At 32.4% G+C, this 21,612-nt stretch overlaps 1 protein-coding gene across 1 annotated transcript; it reads right to left on the reverse strand.

The window, feature by feature from the left end:
• Positions 1–641: 641 nt before the first annotated feature.
• LOC120207540 (pyruvate kinase 1, cytosolic) lies at positions 642–21,258 on the reverse strand. Its single transcript, XM_039206989.1, has 17 exons — positions 21,240–21,258; positions 6,126–6,234; positions 5,915–6,011; positions 5,714–5,811; positions 5,205–5,360; positions 4,787–4,864; positions 4,488–4,619; positions 4,238–4,318; positions 4,093–4,164; positions 3,908–3,997; positions 3,443–3,587; positions 3,107–3,195; positions 2,554–2,649; positions 2,348–2,415; positions 1,343–1,442; positions 1,009–1,068; positions 642–915 (listed from the first exon to the last, which is right to left on the reverse strand). Exons 2-17 carry the CDS (start codon positions 6,192–6,194, stop codon positions 763–765), a joined length of 1,584 nt encoding a protein of 527 aa, XP_039062920.1. The 5' UTR covers positions 6,195–6,234; positions 21,240–21,258; the 3' UTR covers positions 642–762.
• Between the last annotated feature and the right edge of the window lie 354 nt (positions 21,259–21,612).

A 21,612-nucleotide genomic window follows, 5' to 3' on the forward strand; every position in this document is an offset into this window, starting at 1 on the left:
TAGCCCATATTCATAACTAGAAATTATTTCATCAGATGTAGAGATGGTCTTTTAAATGAGAATAAAATATACATCATTTTAGTATTTATCAATGCTAAAAATAGATAATAATAATAATAAATAAATAAATTATTCATTTACTTAGACTCAATTATCAAGTTAAAATAGGGTCGAAGTTCGGTTTGGATCAAATATGGGTAAACTAAATTCAAGTTACTTTCGGTTCGGGTTGCTTTCAATTCGAGTTACTTTCGATTCAAGTTACTTTCGATTGAAGTTACTTTTGGTTCAAGTTGCTTTCGATCCAACTAAATTTTATGTTGATTTCGATTTGATTCAAGGTTATTTCGGATTTCAGATCAATTTTAGGTCATCATATTCAGGCCTATATTAAGTAAATTGATTCAAGTAATCGGGTACGGGTCAAATTTGTCAGGTCTTATTTCGACCACCAAGCTAAATTTAATACTCTTATAATTTATAACCAATTCAAGGCTGATTCTAAAAAATTGCAGTCTAAGAAAGAGAAATTAAATATAAAAACTTTAAATCATGCATTGCAATTCATTTCAGTGTTTAAATTGATCCATCATCTTTATTCAGCACAATGGGATCATGGACCATATTTTCATGTTCATAAGTTTTACCAGATTGTAAAAAGTGTATGCATTCCTAATACATTTCAAATCCAAGCCTTCACCAAAACCCCATCCCTTCCAAAAATCAGTTTTGGAAATATACCTTTCACCGAAAGGATGTAGTTTAATCTTCGAGTTCGATAATTTTCACAACAGAAGCATCCCCAACCTTCTGGCAAACAACAACTCGATCATGTGACTTGATAACTCCGGCAGCCTTCCCGTAGTCAAGTGCAACCCTCAAAACTGACTCGTTTGATGCGCTTGTGGACTCCGCCTGCAGAAACAAATCATAGTGATATAAGTTCTAAGGTACAATCTAAAATGTATAGTTATAGAAGTTTCTTTCAGTCTTGAATACGGTACTTACAGGATGTCGTGGATCAGCGAGCATAGGGAAAAGACCTCTGACAATGAGGGACTGCCTTGCCTGAAGAATTGGCATCAAAAAGAGAGTTCCATTAAGAACATTAGTGTACAAGCCAAAATAAATATCGAAAGTTTAGCCTTCTAAGAAGTGATCTAAAAATTAACCGCAACACAAACTAAAGCCAAAAATAGAACTATTCCGACCTATAAAAACATGCGACAGAATTATTCCACAAATTCTTCTTTTAGATGATGACTGCAAGGCATTATAAAACAAACAAAATCAACTTTTAAGTGGTTACTTGGACATCCTGGATTCAGGATGAATGACGTACCTCAAAGGCCCCACTGAAGCTCCACTTCAATTGATTTGTTTTAAGGCGAGGGATGACAACTGAGAGAACCGGCATTGTTGGCCTGTACTTTGCAATCAATCTGGTATATACATGGAATTCAGATGCCACATAAATGAATCAAGGAATACAAAATGTAGAATATTAGTAACAGTAATGAAATTAATAAAATTAAGAGTACGCATTCACAGAGGGGGAAAATTGCCTCTGATATTGATCTTTTCATGAAATTGCTTGATTAAAAATTGTGATAGAAAATTTCCATTTCCAAATATAGGAGGAAGCAATTGATAAACTATTGCATCTCAAATGATAACCAAAGATGATTTCTTCTAGCGTCTACAATGCAATATATAAGCTATTATACCGACTAATCTGGATTGAGTATTGTAGAGGCCCATTATATGAGCAGCCCTCCTAACCCAACTTGCTCCATGCACAACGATGAGATTAAAACCTTGGACTTTGTTTAAAGGATATAACGCCTCATTACGCTAGACCAACTGATAGTTGGTAACAAACATACATTTATTTCAATGATAAATTACCTTTTGTAGCGTAATAAAGTCAAGTGCAGACATAGAATGAGAAACTAATTTAACACTCCACAGTTCTACAGCATATATTGTTAGGTAACCTAAGTGGAAGTAGTATTCAACAGTCTTGCGGAAAAAATAAACTAAGAGAAAGCATCAAAGCTAATTTTATGTAAGCGATTAATTTGCCCCTTTAGGGCTTCTTTTCTTATTTTATTTATTTTTAGTTTAATTAAAAAAATATATTGGTTTATTCGGTTTGAAAATTCAAAATTGACCAACTAAACCAAATCCTTCGACCGAATAGACCCATCACACAAAATTACTTTATTAAATCGGCTTGGTTCAATTAGGTTTTATCAGTTAACTGGTTTTTTGCACACCCCTACTGCCCTACATACAACTTTGACAGGGGAACAGAGTTCATCAGAAAAAAGAAGCAATGGTATACCTTGCAGCCCTCCCTGAGGATGTGAAGCATATAATAACTGATGCCTTCACCTTAATTGCTGCTCGTACCTAAACAAGAAATTTAGCATATCAGCACACATTTGCAAATACACAATTGTTTTAGCAAACATTTAAGTTGGTAAAGGCTAGTTTAGTATAATGATAAAAACATGAATTTGACGAGCAGCACAGGGAAATAAGAAATACCGCAGAGGAAGCAATGGATTCCAAGTGGGTCATTGGCTCTCCAACATATTTGACCGTCTTTTTAAAATACATGTCCTGGTTGAATACCTTCTCTGCCTGTAAAATTTATATTAAATAAAAACACAGACAAAAATGCTTAGAAATGGAACACAAATATTAATGACTTGCTATTTTAACAATACCATAACATTAAATGATCCATCCCATTGACTAGCACTGCCAGTTGATGGTACCAAATTCAATGTGCAACAAAATAAATAATCTAAATTTTGAACCAAAATTTGATACTGTATTATTATATGTTCTGGTTAATATGGTAGAAAGTCAAATTTCTGCAGAAAGGTCATCACCAATCAAAGACTACCAAGATAAAACATGTTCCAAAAGTGGTAACTTGTCCGCATTTCTCATCCACGGGAAAAATAGAAAAAATGCGGTGTTTTTACCTCTTATAAGCCAGGTGTAGATGGCTACACAAGTCGCGAACAACTACCAGGAAGTGAAAAAACAATGCCTAGATGATTGTGTTTTGCGAGTCAAAAAGAGAATTTACCTCGGAACAAATTTTGCCAACAGTAGATATGGTTTCAACCGGGTATAATCCACGCAATGTCTCGGCACCAAGAAGAATAGCATCACTTCCTACAGACATCAGAAAATGGTATAACTAAAAGACAGGTTTTTAAGTCATGTATTGGGTGGTGGCAGTAACCGCTGGATAATAGAAAAATATTTATTTATTTGTTAGAAACAGTGTAGATTCCAGCTTCAATGAAAAAAATAAAATAATTTTTCATACATCAGTGAATCTCATCATATATTGCATGTAAACATAAAATAATTTGAGAGATATATAAATGACCAAAGTCAATAAAGCATCAAAATATACCATCAAGAACAGCATTGGCAACGTCAGTTGCCTCGGCACGAGTTGGCCTCAAGTTGTCAGTCATACTGTCCACAACACGAGTAACAACTGCAGGCTTTCCAGCCATGTTACACTTATAAAGGGCAGCCTTTTGAAATAAGAACACCTGAAAAGAAAGGGAAGTAATTAACAGCAAGCTCTAATAACATTAGGCAATACACTGTATCAAACTAATTTACACATTTAAAACTAGGCCAATAATCCAAGGCCACTAATAAGAATTTACAAAGTAAGGCTATACATTATGGAACAGACTGTGTTTCATATTAGACCATATGCATACCCAAATTTGCAGAAAAACTAATAAAAACATATTCATAGCCGAATGCAAATTGGATCTCTAGTATTATTATAGATGACTAACATATTTTATAATAAAAACTTTAAGACCAGCAAAATAACCCTGGTTCAAGTTACAAAACCAACCTTCTCAGGTGGGAGATCAATGCCCAAATTTCCACGAGAAAGAATGATACCATCTGCTTCTTGAAGAATCTCATCAAAATGGTTTAATCCCTGAAAAATGAAAAACACTAGTGTCATATTCTAATTCGCAGCATGTGCCAGAAAAACCTGCATTTTGCTGCTCTCTTTAAATACAGGTAATGCACCTCTGTGTTCTCAATCTTAGCAAATATTTGTGTCTGATAGAGGTCACCCAACTTTGAAAGGAACTCACGAGCCTACAAAGAGAATGCAACCAGATAAATGCATAAACTTTAAAAGGGGAGGGGGAATCATAAGGATAAATATTACTTGGCGAACATCTTCTGCATGTCGTGTGTAGGATAGTGAGAGGAAATCAATTTTGTTTTGAACTCCCCATGTACTTATAACCTGAAGTAAGTATTACCAGTTCAGAAAAGGAACTCCATGGGAAAAAGCAGGGTAACAAGGTAAAACTTAAGAAAAGGGAGATTACTTTCTCAGTAAGGGTAACAAGCTAAAACTTATGAAGAGGTAACAAACAGGGTAACAATCTAAAACTTATCAAGGGAAAACTTACCTCCTTGTCTTGATCCGTAAGGGTAGGCAAATCAATATGAATTTGAGAAGCATGCAAAGTGAACAATGATCCAGCCAATGTTGCAGAGTTCTTTATTACACAAACCACATCGTTTCCTTTTACCTCACTAACCTGAACAATTTCAGTCACAAATGTTAGGCAATGATAGGTGCATAAGAATTCTCATTATAAAGTTCAAATCACTAATTAATCAGACTACAAAAAGTAAACTAACAGCAAAATATCTTAAAAAAATACAGAGAGATAGAAGCACTCATAGCTGGCTCGACTTTACTCACCTCCAGCCAAACAGATGTAGTTTCACTCCCAGTAAACAGGTACTGACCAATAAAAATAGTGTCTCCTTTCTTCACTGCCTGCAAAAATCAGATCGGTTGACTTTATCATAAAGGTTGCACAAAGAAACGGGACAACCACCAGCAAGTATGAATTACTGTGAGCGAAATGGGAAAAAAATTGGCAAGCTAAGATTCCTGTATCAATAACCCATATTCGTTGTGCAATGGCCAATTCATACCTCCCAACCCTAATTAAGGAAAACCAGTTTATAAAGACTGAATAAGCAAAAGAATCAGACATCCAAGGCAAACAATGCTTAAAACCTCATAACCAAAAACAAGGCTTGCAGATACCTTTGCAGAGCAAATAACATGGGATGTAAAAAATGCAATGGGACGTAGCGGACTAGCTTTGTACCTTTGACAATCCATCAAAATTGATAGGCAATAATTCCGAAGAGGCCTCTTGCCCTGCATCCGGTGTCAAAACAACTATAGCATCTGCCTGAAGTGAGATGGCTTTCTCGCTTTTATTAACAACCTGCATCTCAGCACCTACGGTATCCAACATAACCTGGAAAAAAATCACTTATTTCTTAAATTCCATGATCCGCATCAAAGCAATCAAAGGACACAATCTGTACCACAGTAACAAACAAAAAACACATTGTTTGCCTCACTCAAGATTCTGCAACACCCAACTCCCTTCATCTGGAGTAAGGCACAATATTACTAGCAATTCACATAAAAAAATGTCACGAATAAAGTAATAATAAAAAATCATTTTAAAAAGAAAAACATGAGAAAGCATTTTCTTTTTCCTGCTGAGCACAAAGTTTACATTTTACATTAAGGCAGAGATTTATCCAAGGAAGCAAACAAAAGTTATAAAACTAACAAAAATAAACCAAAAAACGAAGAATATACCGCACAAAGTTTCTTGGTGAGCTTAACAGCTGCCTTCAAATTTTCTAAAGTTTCCTGATGATACTCCGGGTCATGCCACGAGAAATCAAACCTAGCCACTGCCCAGAAACAAAAAAAAAACGGTAAAACTAAAGTTGGAGGCAACAAATTCCAATTATAATACAGTAATAATAATAAACATTGAAGCAGGAAATAGTGTACCAGACATTCCAGCTTTCAGGCAACCGGAAATAACTTCCACGGATCGAGATTTCGGACCTAAAGTTCCCACTATCTTCGTCATGGCAGGAAAAAAACTCTGAAAATAAAAACACAAACGAATCAAAATCCAAATCTACTCGAATCCGATCAGCTTCCTCACAAAAACAAAAGCTAAAAACAGAGTGACTTTAAATTGAAAGTGAAAACTTACAGCCTTCGATGGTTCCAAGATTGAAGCCATCCTGATTGGCTCCTCGAGAAGCAGATGAGTCGAATGCATTTTTTCGCCAATTAAAACAAAAATAAATCGATTTCCCTCTCTTTTTTTCCTTTTCTCTTGACAGAGAATCGTTTGATCAAGAGCTTTTGTACACGGAACGAAGGGACTTCTTTAAACCAAAGATTATGCTTTCTGGTAGAATGAATGAAGTACATGAAACCTGGTTCCTTTGCAACCATACGACTTTTTCTCTGCAATTTGGGTCGGGTCGAATCAACTTTGGATCCGAAATATTTTACTTCTGTTCCCAAATTTTAATATTTTTAGTTTTCAAATATTTTATTTTTTTTATTTTAATCGTTTATATTTCTTTTAAATAGTATGAAAATAATTATAAAATAGTATATACTCATAAATTTTGTATCTATTGATAACATACATTTTGTAGATTTATTGCTCAAACTCATGATTTTTAGAGAGAATAACATTCTCTTTTACCTCGAAACCATTTGATAAGTTGGATACATCGATGTTTATAATTTTTTAGTTAGGATAAACTATTAATATTTCCTTTTCGATGTTTATAATTTTTTAGTTAGGATAAACTATTAATATTTCCTTTTATTATTATTTTAAAGTTAAATCGTCAACTTATATTAAAAAATTTATCATCTAATAAATACATGATATGTGATCTCATTTCTTATTTTTTTTAATTAAAAATAGAACTCTCAATTTTCTAAATTTCCCTAAAATATCAAATTTTCCATAGAAAAATCTCAATTTTTTAAATTTCTAATCCAAAGTCCCTTTGTTATTGTGGAATTAACCGTCGCTACTCGCTCCTTCCATCTAATAATGAGTCAAAATATTCAAAAATTATATGAATTTTTTTTTCCAAATAGAAGTAGGGCACATAATATTAATATGTATTTGTAAGAGTGCGAGTCAATTGAACGATAATAACACGCATGTTTAGATTTTGTCTTAAATTACTTAATAAGCATATATTTAAAAAGTTATATTTAAACATTTAAAATAATTTATATATAAATAATATGATATTTGAGAACCTTATAGTCAAAGTTGTTAATTTTGAATTGTTAAAAATAGATCTTGAACTTCATCAGCCAATGATAGTATAATAGTAAAAAATAGTTGTTGTCTTCTGAAATAGTTAGAATCTCTGGAATTTAAAACAGTGTGTTTAAACATATATTATTTATATATAAATTTTTAAATATTTAAATATAATATTTTGAATATACACTTGTTTTGTGTGATTAAATATAAAACTTATATATGTACAAAGATGTGTCCTACAAAACGTGTATTTTCTAAAAGTGTGTTATTTTTCTTAGTAATTTTTTTATAGGAGAGTATGGTAGTATTTGTTCAAAATTTTTTTAATCAATTGACAACGCACTCATAACCTGCAAACATAACTACTTGAACCCATGATTTTTAGGGAGAATAATATTTCATTTTTATCACTAAGGTCACTTAATGTCTTCCTAAAAACTCCATCTATCCCATAATTTTTGTCTCATGTTGACTAAACATATAATTTCATGAGATAAATTTAACCACGTGTTAATTATATAAAATGAGAGAAATAATAAAATTATTTCTAAAAAGTTATTGATAAATTTAACATATTTTAATTTGATATATATAAAAGAATGAGATAAATAAAGATAACTAATATATATAAATATTATTATTTATTGATTTTTTATTATGATAATTTTTAAAATCAAAAGAGATAAAATTTAGTGAGAGGAACAGAGTAAACTTTTGAAGACGGTAATTACTTAAATAATATAAGCCTTAATGACTCCAATAAAATATTATTATTTTAAAAAGTGTATTTTATTTAAAATAATTTTATAAGACATATAGATTAAACACACATGTAGTCTACGTGCTACTTTCAATTAATAGAAGAATACTGTTTTGATAAATAAATAATTTTAAAAATAAATATTTAAGTGAAAAAGTCAGTAATGTGAACAGAAAAAAAAATTTATAAAGATGAAAAGAAATTAAAATATCCGAATGATCCAAATAGGTAATGGATAACCGGACAGCTGTGGATGGGTTTGCTCAGCCTTGAAGATTCTTATTTCTTCATTTTTAGTACACCTTGTGATTATCAGCTGTTGGTTTTTTAACGCCTCGTGATGCTATGATAGGGTTGCTAAAGCCTGGTACACCCACAGTTTTTTTTGGCAAATGGTGATAAGAGCTGTCACGTTGCCCACTCAAAACTAGCCGCGCGTGTTAAAAACGATTGGATTTGATTGGGTGGACAGGACCGAGAATAATGTTTGTAGGGGAAGTTCTTTAATGGTTTGACATGAAAATAAGTTTTTCAATTATACCTTCTTTTCAAAGTGTTGCTTAATTTTTTTAATCAATTTAGATATTTAATGTTATAAATGTTATTATTTTAGGTGTTTGATTCATAACGGACGTTAAATTTCATCGTTAATTATCACGTGTCACTTTTAGATAATTTTGAGAATTTTATTAATAAAACTTAAAATTTTATTTTTAGAAAAGCTTAAAATTTTTGAAAATCTTAAAAAAACACAAACACAAACTTTGAAATCTTAAATCTAATCCTTATATCCACGTCGTCCATCACCCTTTTACCATCGTCGTTACCATCAACTGAACTTACTCTAGACTGCGCCTCCACCTGATGACCATCCACACAACGAACAATCACCGATGAACTCCAATCGCGATTTAAATCCGACAAATATAATAAAAATCATGACATTTTCACGACTCCACGAGACTCGACGACACAAGTAACGATAAGGACGACATCGGTCAAAAAGTTAGGCGACATCAGTGACATCAGTTGTGGTTGGCAAGGTATAAATGTAATATCTTCAATATCGGGTTAGTGACTAAATTGTAAAGTTACGAAATTTGGTGATTAAAGTAGAATAATTGAATAGTTCAAGGACTTATATGAAAAATGTGGTGTAGGATCAAATTGAAAAGAATGAGGAATAGAAGGATAAAATGGTCATTTGCAAGGAAAATAATTAAGTTTGGTTATATATTAACCACGTGGAATGGAGGAGGAAATCAAGTGAGTTCCAGAGTTCTCTTCATCTTTCTTCTTTCTCCTCAACGTGAGCCAGAGCAAAGGTGAGTTTTTTTGTTAGTTAATTAATTGTTGATTTTAAGTTTGGGTTATGATCATTAGATGATAACTGAGCTTAGGGAAAGCTTAAGTTATCTTAAAATAAAAAGATGATGGAGTTACGAGAGATTAAAGATTAGGAGTTTTGAATGAAATTTTGAAATAAAGTTCATAATTAGAATTGGAAGTTGGATTTGACTTGTCATCAATCTAAATAAGGAATATGAAGTGTTAGAATTAGATTTAGAACATGTTGATATTTGAGTATGATTCTTGAATGCCATATAAAGGATATGATTTTGAGTTAAAGAAGTGATTATTGAGTAGAAATGGGTGTAAGTGTGTGTATGAAAGTTAGGAATATAAAATGAGGTAGAATATGAAGTGTTGAGCTGAAAATGAAGTGATTTTCGTGCTCAAAATGTAATTTATGGGTTGTGTGCATCGGTACACATTCAATGGGTACCGATACACTCTCAAATGAAATAAAAAGATCGAATACAATAAGTGCATCGATACATAGGGAGTGTATCGATACACTCCCTTAAGATGAAAACATCGAATATAATTTGTGTACCGATGCATAGGCAGTGCATCGATACACACGTTATGTAATACCCCAAAAATTTAGACAATGATCAAAAAAAATTTTGAAAGTTTGATGGTCAAAGTCAATTTAATTTATATTTGACTTTGTAATATGATAAGGATTAGATGGCTTGGTTTTATGGTGATTATAGAGATTCATTAATGGCAAAAATGGAAATTCCTATTGGATTGAATAAAAAAAATGCCATCATAATATATATTGCCATGTGTTAGATCTATTATATCATAAAATATCAATCATGGAAGAGCAATTTCAGCTTCTTCTTCATCCAAGACCGACACCCCCAAGCTTGCAAGGTAGGTATTCTTGTTTTGAATTTTGAAGCAATCTTGTTGAGAATTACACTTAGGTGTGATTAGGAAAAATATTCTACGTTCAATTCTCTACGTTTTGACATGAATATTACTAGGGTTCATGTTCAAGTTCATCTTGAGTTGATGAAGAGGATGTTGATTATTGTGTTTTATGGGTTTTGAAGAGTTAAGTGATTTTAAAGAATTGGTTGTAAGAAATGATGAAGAACCTAAGAATGAAGTTAAAGAAAATAGTTTAAATTTTTAAATCTAGCAGTAGGTTTGAAAATTCATAAGAAATTATATAAAAATAATTTCGAGGTTATTTTTATATATTTGTGTTCATATATCGATCTAGTTTCGTTTAAAACAAGTGTGGATCAATTTCAAGGTCTATACAAAAAGATATGAATTTTTAACCAAGGAATGGTCAGAAAATTTGGACAGCAGATTCTGCAAAACATATTATGTTGATCAATTTTGAAAATTTGCCATAAATAGTACAGATCATGATTTACTTGGTGTTCAAAGCGATTCAAGTATAAAAAGGAAAGATTTATTGTGGACAATAGTGAGGCACAAATATTTGAAAAATTATAAAGTGTCAAGGTGAGTGCAATGCATGCATGAAATTATACATGGATGGTTTATACATCATAAGGAAGACTTGCGATAAGTCGACCTTGTTTATATCGGCATGATTTTATATCATTTTGTATAAATTGACATTGATATGTTAGAGTATGAAATTAAAATGCATTGATCATGAAAAATGTGATATTTTACCATGAATGTTTTCGGGTATGAACTGCCCAATGTTAAATTTGATAATATACTTTGTCATGGATGGATCGAATAAAGTAGATTATATGCCCAAATAAGTCATTGAGGGATAGGGTATAGTTGGCATGTCATAGAGTATAGCAGTTGTAGGTTTATAATACACTTCGGTGTTTATGGTGGGCACGACCTTATGTGTAATACACTTCGGTGTATATGGTGGGCACGACCCTATGTGTAATACACTTCGGTGTATATGGTGGGCACGACTTTATGTGTAGCACTACGGTGCAAATATTACTCGAATACCCAGGGCCCTTAAGGTTTAATATTGGGCTACTGGCTATGGATTATGTTTTATTGGTTAATAAATGGTAACCATGCAAATAAGCTTATGAGCTTACGGAATAATGGCAAGTATATTGGAAAAATAAGCTTACGAACTTATGGAATTTAAATGTAAGTATTTTGGTAAAATAAGCTTACGAGCTTATGGGATAAATGGTAAGAGATTTTATATTTTGATCATGGTAAATATTGGATATGTTAGTAAAATGATTTTATGGAAATTTGATTTTTGATATTGAAAATCATGCATGAATTGTATTGCACTGTTAAATGTTTTAATTGCCTCACTAAGTATATACTTAGCGTGTGATGATTTTCACGCGTAGGTAAAAAGCCAGTAGTGGATTAAAGAGTTCAAAGTGACATCAAGCATCGAGAGGTAAATTTCAATATCAGTAATACACCCTACGATGGAATTTAATTTTAGATAGTGGAATGTAATTTGAAAATGTTCAATTTATTTGTTGAATAAATTTTGGAAATTTTTATAGTGATGAAAGGTTAATTTTTATGAACTTATATGTATTTTCGGAAGTAACCACAGTTTTAACCAAAATTTTCTAGAATGATTTTGGGGTATCGATTCCCACCAACAGGGAACCGATTCCCCTACTGTTCATCGCTACTGTACACTGTTCGCGGGTATTGTTCACTATTCATAAAAAATCTTTTAAATTAAATTTGTTTATAACATAATATAAATTATATGATATGATATTTTTACAATATCAATTACCAATTAAGGAATTAAAATTCTAAATCGAGTTTTGAAATGAAAATGGTTTTCGAAATACGAGAGGCATCCGTAATCTGTATAGGTATAATTATACGGATTCTGGGTGTTACATTTATTAGCATCAGAGCTACAGGTTTAGCCGATTCTAGGACTAAACCGAGGTTGTTTTGAGTTAAAAAGTGTATACATGCCACTAGAATGTTCGATAAAGATTCAGGAGCATGAATCCTACGGGATTATCATTAACGAGTTTTAGATCATTTTGATCATGAGTTGGTTGTCTTTGCATTAAGGTTGGGTTAATGGTCACAAGAAGCGATTAATTTAGAAAAAAAGAGAAGTTAAGAATTTTAATGATTGATGAAAAAGTGAAATATCACTAACGTGATATTAACAATGGTTATGATTAAGATGATGTAAAAAGGATGCATAGCTTTTCTAGCTAAGGTGATAGATACTCAAGTATCTGAAGCAAGATAATATGGTATTTCCATAACTTGGAAATTTTCTTATGTATTTTTAGAATTAATTATTCGGTTACCTCCAGATTGAGAGGTGAAATTCAATATTAATGGTTATCTAGGCATTGATCTTGTATCTATGAGTTCATATCGAATGGTTGCGATTGAGTTAAGAGAATTAAGAACCAATTGCAAGAATTGATAGATTAAGGATGTTTTAGACCGAGTAGTTCACATTGGGGTGAACTGGTGTTATTTATATAAAAAAATGGATATGTGTGGTTATGCATAAATTATCGATAGTTAAATAGAGTAACTATCAAGAATAAATATCCTATTTTGAGGATTGATGATTTGTTTTATCAGCTTAAAAGGAGCAACAATGTTTTTTGAAAGTTTATATTCGAATGGGATATTACGAGTTAAATATAAAGAGATTAAGGATGTTTTAGACCGAGTAGTTCACATTGGGGTGAACTGGTGTTATTTATATAAAAAATGGATATGTGTGGTTATGCATAAATTCGATAGTTAAATAGAGTAACTATCAAGAATAAATATCCTATTTTGAGGATTGATGATTTGTTTTATCAGCTTAAAAGGAGCAACAATGTTTTTTGAAAGTTTATATTCGAATGGGATATTACGAGTTAAATATTAAAGAGGAAGATGTTCCAAAGATAGTTTTCAGAAAACGGTATAGACACTACAAGTTTGTAGTAATGCCGTTTGGTTTGAAAAATGTTCTAGCAGCATTCATGCATTTTGATGAATCGAGTATTTAAATTTTACTTGGATTAATTTGAGGTGGTTTGTATTGATGACATTTAGGTATACTCAAATACAAAGATAGAACATTATGTTCATCTTCGTATTGTGTTGAGATAATTAAGGGTAAAAAGTTATATGCCAAAATGTCAAAGTGTGAGTTTTGGCTAACAGAAGTTGCTTTTCTTGGTTATGTTGTCTCGGCATAAGGCATAAGAGTTGATCCAAATAAAGTTCAAGTAATATTGGAGTGGAAACCTCCAAAGAATGTTCAAAGGTCCAAAGTTTTTGGAACTTGTTGGTTATTATCGAAGGATTGTGAAAAACTTTTGATGGTTGCTTCTCCTTTGACCAAGCTCTTGAGAAAGGATGTTTCATTTGCTTGGACTGATAAATGTCAAGAGAGTTTTAAAGCTTTAAAGAATATTTTTAGCGGAAGCACTAGTGTTGGTACAACCGAAATCGGACAAAGAGTATGTGGTGTATAGTGATACATCCCATAATGGTTTGGGTTGTGTACTTATGCAAGAAAGTAAGGTGGTAGCCTATGTTTTTCGACAATTAAAGATGCATGAGAGGAATTATCCTACTTATGATCTTGAGTTAGCAACGGTTGTATTTGCTCTAAAGATTTGGCGTCATTATTTGTATGGTGAGAAATGCCACATCTAAATGGATCATAGGAGTTTGAAATATTGGTTGACTCAAAAAGAGCTCAATTTGAGACAACGAAGATGGATAGAACTTTTAAAGGACTATGATTTGAACATTGATTATCATTCAGGTAAGACAAATGTTGTAGCAAATGCACTTAGTCGGAAAACTTTTGCAGCTTTGAGAGCTATGGATGTGCGACTATTGTTGAAAGAAATGACGCACTAATGGTTGAATAAAAAAAATAAAGTTGATGTTTTTATATTGGATAATAGAGCTACAAAAGAAAGATAGCAGATGCTTGGAAAAGATTTCACTAGTGGAAAAAAATGAGACTAAAGACGTTGAAATCAAATTAGATGGATGTCTGATTATCGAGGAAGAACACGTATTCAACATAATGATGAATTGAAGAAAGATATTCTTTCTCAGACACATTATTATCCACTAACTATGCATACAAGTGAGAACAAAATGTATCAGGATGTAAAGAGTCATTTTGGTGGCCATGTATGAAAAGAAACATTATTGAGTTGTTGTTACATGTTTGACATGTCAACAAGTAAAATCTGAGAATCAATTGATTTCGGAATTGTTACAACTGATTTCTATTCCAGAGTGGAAGTGGTAAAAGAGTCACTATGGATTTTGTTACAGGGTTACCTTGGACATTAAATAAAAAGGATTCCATTTGGGTGATAGTGATCGGTTAATTAAATCGACACATTTCATTTCGATGCAAATGGACTATGCATTGGATAAATATACAGAGTTATAATATCAAAGAGATAGTTCAGCTACATGGAATATTAATGTCAATTATATCAGACATGGATCCAAGGTTCACTATAAGATTTTGGAAATATTTGCATAAAGTTTTGGATACTTGATTTAATTTCAGTACGATCTTTCATCCATAGACATATGGTAAGTTAAAAAAAGTACTACACAGATATTAGAAGATATGCTGATTGCATGTGTGATTGATTCCAAGGAATCAGAGAAAAGAAAAGTATTTGATTTTAGTAGAATTTTTCTACAATGACAGTTATCAATTGAGTAATAATATGACTCAGTATGAAGCTTTATATGGGAGAAAATACCGAAAGTTCGAGTTAAAAGATCGAAATCTTGTTGGCCCAATTTTATTGAAATAGGTTGAGGATAAAGTAAAGAAAATCTCAAGATGATATTTGATGGAAAAAGTCTTATGTAGATTTGAATTGAAAAGAGATTGAGTTTTATGAAGGTGATAAAGTTTTTCTTAAGGTATCACTTTGGAAAAAGATTTTTGCGCCCAAAACGCAAAGAAAAAAAATCTTTTAAATTAAATTTGTTTATAACGTAATATAAATTATATGATATGATATTTTTAAAATATCAATTACCAATTAAGGAATTAAAATTCTAAATCGAGTTTTGAAATGAAAATGGTTTTCGAAATACGAGAGACATCCGTAATCTAAATATAAATTAATTTGACTTTGAGCATCAAACTTTCAAAATTTTCATTTTGATCATTGTCTAAATTTTTGGGGTATTACACGTTAAGGGATGCATCGATACACTGTAGAGTGTACCGATACCTACCTTAATTAAGAGATGAAAGTAGCATTTCTTTTAGTCTAAGAAGTGATAGATTAGAATATATCAATTAGTATACTGATATGTATCAATGTATTATTATGTAGATTTATAGCGTAATCCTGTTCCGAAACAATCAAAGAATTAGGATCAAGTCAAAGCAAGCAAGGCTAAGGTGAGTACATATCCTAGATGGAATTGTATCGAGATAAGACTTGCAATGAGTCTATCTCTTATAGTTGAACTTATGATTTCATATTCATGCACATGCATACCTATATATATGTATTAATGTTATAGTGATCTCATGCATAATTCATCCATGCTTTAACATGATACTAAATGAATGAATGTCTGTTGAGTTAATCGAATGACGAAATTGGCCAGGAGGGGGGTGAATTGGCAATAAAAATTTTGTGGAAGCTTTTGCAGAAAATTGAAAGTAATTGCACAGCGATTTACAGTGGTTCGACTTTCTCAAACAAAGTCTACGTCCACTACCTTAGCTATCCACACTAAGGATTTTCCAACAAATTCACTAATTTGTTCTTTCTTTTGAGGCCAAAGAGATAACCTTACAATTCCCTCAAGAGTATACCCCAACTCTTGAGAACACTCTTTTCTCAAAGAGAAGATTACAAATTTGCAAACTTACAAGAAAACCTCACAAGGTAAGATGTTTGCACAATTCTAGAATAAAGAAAAGAACACTCAAAGATGAATACAATTGAGCACAAAAAGTGTTATTGAAAGCAAAATGAATATTGAATGAAAATAGGCTTGAAATGGTCAAACTTGAGGTTTGATGCTTTCTCTTTGATTCTCTCTTGATTCTAGTTGCTTGATGCTTCTTGTTATTGATCAATGGCTTCTAAGCTTGCTTAAATACACCTTGGATCACTTCTGAACGTTGGGGATGATTAGAGAAGATATTATAGCCGTTTTAGTGTGAAAACATTTAATAAAACAGCTTGGTGTGTGGGGGGAATCGGTTCCCCCTTGAAGGGAATCGGTTCCTAAGTGTAAAATTCAAATATTTCGACCGTTGTACAAGGGGGGAATCGGTACCCCCTTGGGGGGGGATCGGTTCCCTCCGAGCATTCTGGAAATCTCGGAGCCAAACCATTCAGGGGGGAATCGGTTCCTCCTATGGGGGGAATCGGTTCCCTTTGAGCAATCTGGAATTTTTGGCTTTGAATTGGTTCGAAATACTTTGTAAAATTATTTTGAAATTGTTTTATGATTAAAACTTTATTTTACACTTAAGTAAGGATTAAAAATGATTTTTGAAATATTTGGAGTAATGTTTTGATATTCGAATAGTTATATCGAATATACTTAGAAAATCATTTGGAAAATCTTAAAATCCATTTAACTTAATTTGTTATATCGAAATATCAAAATGTTTCAACAATCTCTCCCTTTTTGATATAACAAAACATTTTAGTAATTTTAAGATTTTTGAAATCAAGTTTTGAAATTACTCCCCCTTACTTTAACACTTCTTCAATTTATCAAGTAAAACATTTAACACTTATTCTTCTCCCCCTTTTTTTAAATCAAAAGACATTGTAAAACAAGGTTTTGAATCATTTAGCCAATTGATTTATTAATTATAAGCTTAAGCTGCTAAGATCACAATCAAAAGAGAGTTAGCCATTAGTTTCATAAATCAATATTCATAAATAATGTGATATGGAAAAATTGGTCATATTGCTAATGATGATGTAAAATGAATAAAACATATAAGTTCACACTATTCATAAATCCAAAATCCAACAATCCACAAAATCAAACAATCCAAAATATCCAAAAAGTTGAAACAATATTCATTTTGTTCAAAGTTGTAAAGCTAAACACAAAATCAAGCATCCGGATCGGTAGGTGGAAAACGGGCTCGCATAGCAGCCATTTCATGAGTTAGTTCATTAATACGAGCATTGGTTGCTTCATTGTTTGCACGCATCTCCTGAAGAATCTCTAATTGTTGAGCTCCCATTGTGGATAAATGAGACTCTATAGAGGAAAAGCGCGAATCCATTGTAGCATAACGGAAATCAAATGTCTCCATAAAGGATTGAAAATATGGAGGCATTTGAGTCGATTGTTGTGCGTGCTCCTCGGTTGTTCAGGTTCTTCTTCAGCTTCATCATATCCCTCATTAATTGTTCAAACTCGGGATCTTCGTCAGCTTCGGGTGGAGCTTGTGAAGAACTAGCTCCATGAGTAGAAGATCGAACCTATGCACCGATTTCCTTATTTTTGACCCATCCCGCTCTTGTTAAAGAAAGAAGATTGATTTGTTTCTTAAGAGGAAATAAGGCATCTAGACCAACTCAGAGTTCAGCTTTAGAAAAGAGATTACTAAGAATACAACCGTAAACTAGTGAAGAACAGAGTTTCTTATTTGGCACTAGGTTAACGGTTTCAACAATTTCAGCAAAGATAATCTCAGAGAGGTTTATTTTTATATTGTTTTCAAAACAGTGCAACCACCAAAGATCTAAATCTCTAAGAGTTGAATATCGACCCCCGGATGGTCGAAACCACCGAGTGATCATGAGATGAAGGAAACGCTCATGGAGATCTAAAACACTTGCACTATCATTCCGTTTATATCGTGAACCTAAAACTTGTTTTTCGTTTGATAAACCTTCATTGTCCAAGCCTAAGGCATTGGCTATGTAATCCGGATCAAGATGGAAATATTGACCTAGGAGGTAGGAACGCACTCCTATGGTTTTGGTTTTGTCACGATTTTTGATACAAACGGCATTAGAGTAGAAGATACGAACAAGTTGATGATAGACAATGGGTTCAAGTTCGAAAAGTTTATCAAATTTCCATTCGTGCAAGATAGGGAGATATTTAAAGTTAATGTCAACCATAGTTTGAAGAGATGGGATATGTTCTTCCCTGATCTTATACGAGTCAAAATATTGGTAAAACCAATAACGATAATCTTTAGGACCCGGTTGATTGAAAAAAGAATTTTGGATAGTCAAGTTAGGATCAAGATTTGGAATAGGATTTTGAGGATAGGAGGAGGATTTGGTTGACGACTAGAACGACTAGATGAAGACCTAGGACGTTTAGGATTTGACATGGTGAAGGAAATCGGAATAGATAGAATAACCTGCAATTTTAAAACAAATGTATGCAATTCAATTAATCCCAAAACTCAAATGAGTCCTCAATATTTCAAGATTCTCTAAATCAATCCTAATGGGCAAAGTTTTGAAAAACTTTTGAAAATATGGTTTTGAGAAACAATATATGTATAGTTTTTCATAACAACAACATTAATCAAAACACAATAATTTGAAAAATAATTTTTTTTATTCGAAAATTTAAAAATTTTGAAAAATTCTTGTGTTTTTGATGAATTAGTTGTAACATCTAGTTTCTAATCCCTAAATAAGCAATGCCCGATCACTATTTCAACCTAGAACTAATTGAAACTAATCCTATGTTCAAAAACAATGAAATAGAGAGTTTAGAAAAATTTACCTTGAAAGATGAAGATTGAGGGGATTTAGATGTTGTTTGCACGATTTTAATGATTCCAACAGGTTTAGAAGATAATATTTGAAGCGAATTCCGATTAATATCGATGATTTGAGGCAAGAATGGAGATATGAGGGTGTAGGAGGTGAAGAACGGCGGAAGAGAGGGAGAGAAGAGGGTTTTGGGGGTGTTCTGCCCGATTTTAACAGAACCCCAGGGGGGTATCGAATCCCCTGTGGGGGGAATCGGTTCCCCTTCAAAGGGGGAATCGGTTCCCTCAAGGGGGGATCGATTCCCTCTGCACCAAAATGCTAAAATCCGATTTTTTTAAGCATAAAATGCTAAATTAATCTTTTCTAGTGGTATTGGCAACTCATATATCAAAAATTAATTATGTTCAAACAATTAAATTAATCTTTAATCGATTTTTGAGCATAAAATTAATTTTCACTAAGAATCACAACTCCCCCTAACTAATAGCAAGATGCAATCAAAAATTATTATTATAAGCATTTTTAAGATTTATTAAAGTGCTAAAATTATTTTAAACACTAAGTGAAGATAGGTTGGTCAAACCTAATTCTCTCCTAAGTGTCCAAAATCTTTCCTTGTCTAAGGGTTTTGTAAAGATATCCGCTAATTGGTGCAAAGTATCAACAAATTCGAGAACTACATCTTCCTTAGTGACATGGTCTCTAATGAAGTGATGTCTTATTTCAATGTGCTTAGTTCTAGAGTGTGGATGGGATTTTTAGTGAGACAAATAGCACTAGTATTGTCACACTTGATAGGAATGGTACCTACTTCAATTCCATAATCAAAAAGTAGTTGTTTCATCCATAAAACTTGTGCACAGCAACTACCGGCTGAAATGTATTCCGCTTCAGTGGTAGATAATGCAACACAATTTTGTTTCTTTGAAAACCAAGAAATCAACATATTTCCAAGGAATTGACAAGTACCGGAGGTGCTTTTCCTATCTAATTTACATCCTCCATAATCCACATCAGAAAAGGCATGCAAGCTAAAGCTAGAGTCTCTAGGATACCAAGTCCTAAACTAGGAGTGTCCTTAAGGTATCTAAAGATTCTCTTAACAGCTAGTAAATGTGATTCCTTAGGACATGATTGAAATCTAGCACATAAGCAAACACTAAACATAATGTCCGGTCTACTTGCAGTTAGATAAAGCAAAGAGCCAATCATTGACCTATATAATTTAACATCTACACATTTACCTCCTTCATCTAAGTCAAGCTTTGTTGAAGAGCTCATTGGAGTGTTATGAGGTTTCCCATTTTCCAGTCTAAATTTCTTGAGCATATCTTTGACGTACTTAGCTTGATTGATGAAGATGCCATCTTTCTTTGCTTGATTTGGAGCCCCAAAAATATGAGAGTTCCCCCATCCTGCTCATCTCGAACTCACTTTGCATTAGCTTAGAAATTCTTGGCAAGAACATCATTAGTAGAACCAAATATTATATCATCAACATAAATTTGTACTACTAATAAATCTTTACCTTTATGCTAAAAATAATGTAGTGTCAACCTTTCCTTTTGAAAACCTTTTTTCAATTAAAAAGTTTGACAATCTTTCATACCAAGCTCTAGGAGCTTGTTTTAAACCATAAAGAGCTTTTGTCAATTTAAAAACATAATTCGGAAAAATTGAATCTTCAAAACCTGGAGGTTGTTCCACATACACTTCTTTTTTTATAAAACCATTTAAAAATGCACTTTTAACATCCATTTGATATAATTTAAATTCATGAAAACATGCAAATGCTAATAACATTCTAATTGCTTCCATCCTAGCTACGGGAGCGTATGTTTTCATCATAGTCTATGCCCTCTTCTTGAGTATACCCTTGAGCAACAAGTCTAGCCTTGTTTCTCACTATATTACCACTTCATCAAGTTTATTTCTAAAAACCCATCTAGTACCTACAGTAGATTTATTACTAGGCCTTTCAACTAATGTTCATACTTTACTTCTCTCAAATTGATTTAATTCTTCTTGCATAGCCATAATCCAATGTTCATCTTTTAATGCTTCTTTGATGTTCTTAGGCTCTATGCATGAAATAAATGCAACATAATTACAGATATTTCTAAGAGAAGATCGAGTAGTTACCCCTTTTGATGGATCACCTATAATTTCACCATCTTTGACATAGTTGTACTCTCTTGGAAAAGATACTTCCCTTTCTTCAATGGTTGGATTCTCGAGGGGATCATGAGTTTCCTCATCTTTTGTTTCTTCCTTTGATGATGATTCTCTAACGTCATTTCTAACGTCATTTGCTTGTACAATACCTACATCATCATTAACAGAAGAATCCTTCCTCGGAAGGGGATTATCATCGAAAACAACATGTATAGACTCTTCTACAACTAAAGTTCTTTTATTAAATACACGATAAGCTTTAGAATTTAAGGAATAACCCAGAAAAATTCCTTAATCACTTTTAGCATCAAATTTACCAAGATTTCTTTACCGTTATTTAAACAAAACATTTACATCCAAAAGGATGAAAATAGCTAATGTTAGGCTTTTTATTTTGAGAATTTCA

The sequence above is a fragment of the Hibiscus syriacus genome, unplaced genomic scaffold (genome assembly GCF_006381635.1).
Source record: "Hibiscus syriacus cultivar Baekdansim isolate YM2019G1 unplaced genomic scaffold, ASM638163v2 tig00014862_pilon, whole genome shotgun sequence".
Lineage (NCBI taxonomy): Eukaryota > Viridiplantae > Streptophyta > Magnoliopsida > Malvales > Malvaceae > Hibiscus > Hibiscus syriacus.

Coding starts and splice junctions, on each gene's coding strand:
- LOC120207540 (XM_039206989.1), bottom strand. CDS start 6,194: ATGCATTCGACTCATCTGCTTCTCGAGGAGCCAATCAGGATGGCTTCA. Junction 6,012..6,125: donor TCTTGGAACCATCGAAGGCT/GTAAGTTTTCAC, acceptor TTTTATTTTCAG/AGTTTTTTTCCTGCCATGAC. Junction 3,998..4,092: donor CTAAGATTGAGAACACAGAG/GTGCATTACCTG, acceptor TTCATTTTTCAG/GGATTAAACCATTTTGATGA.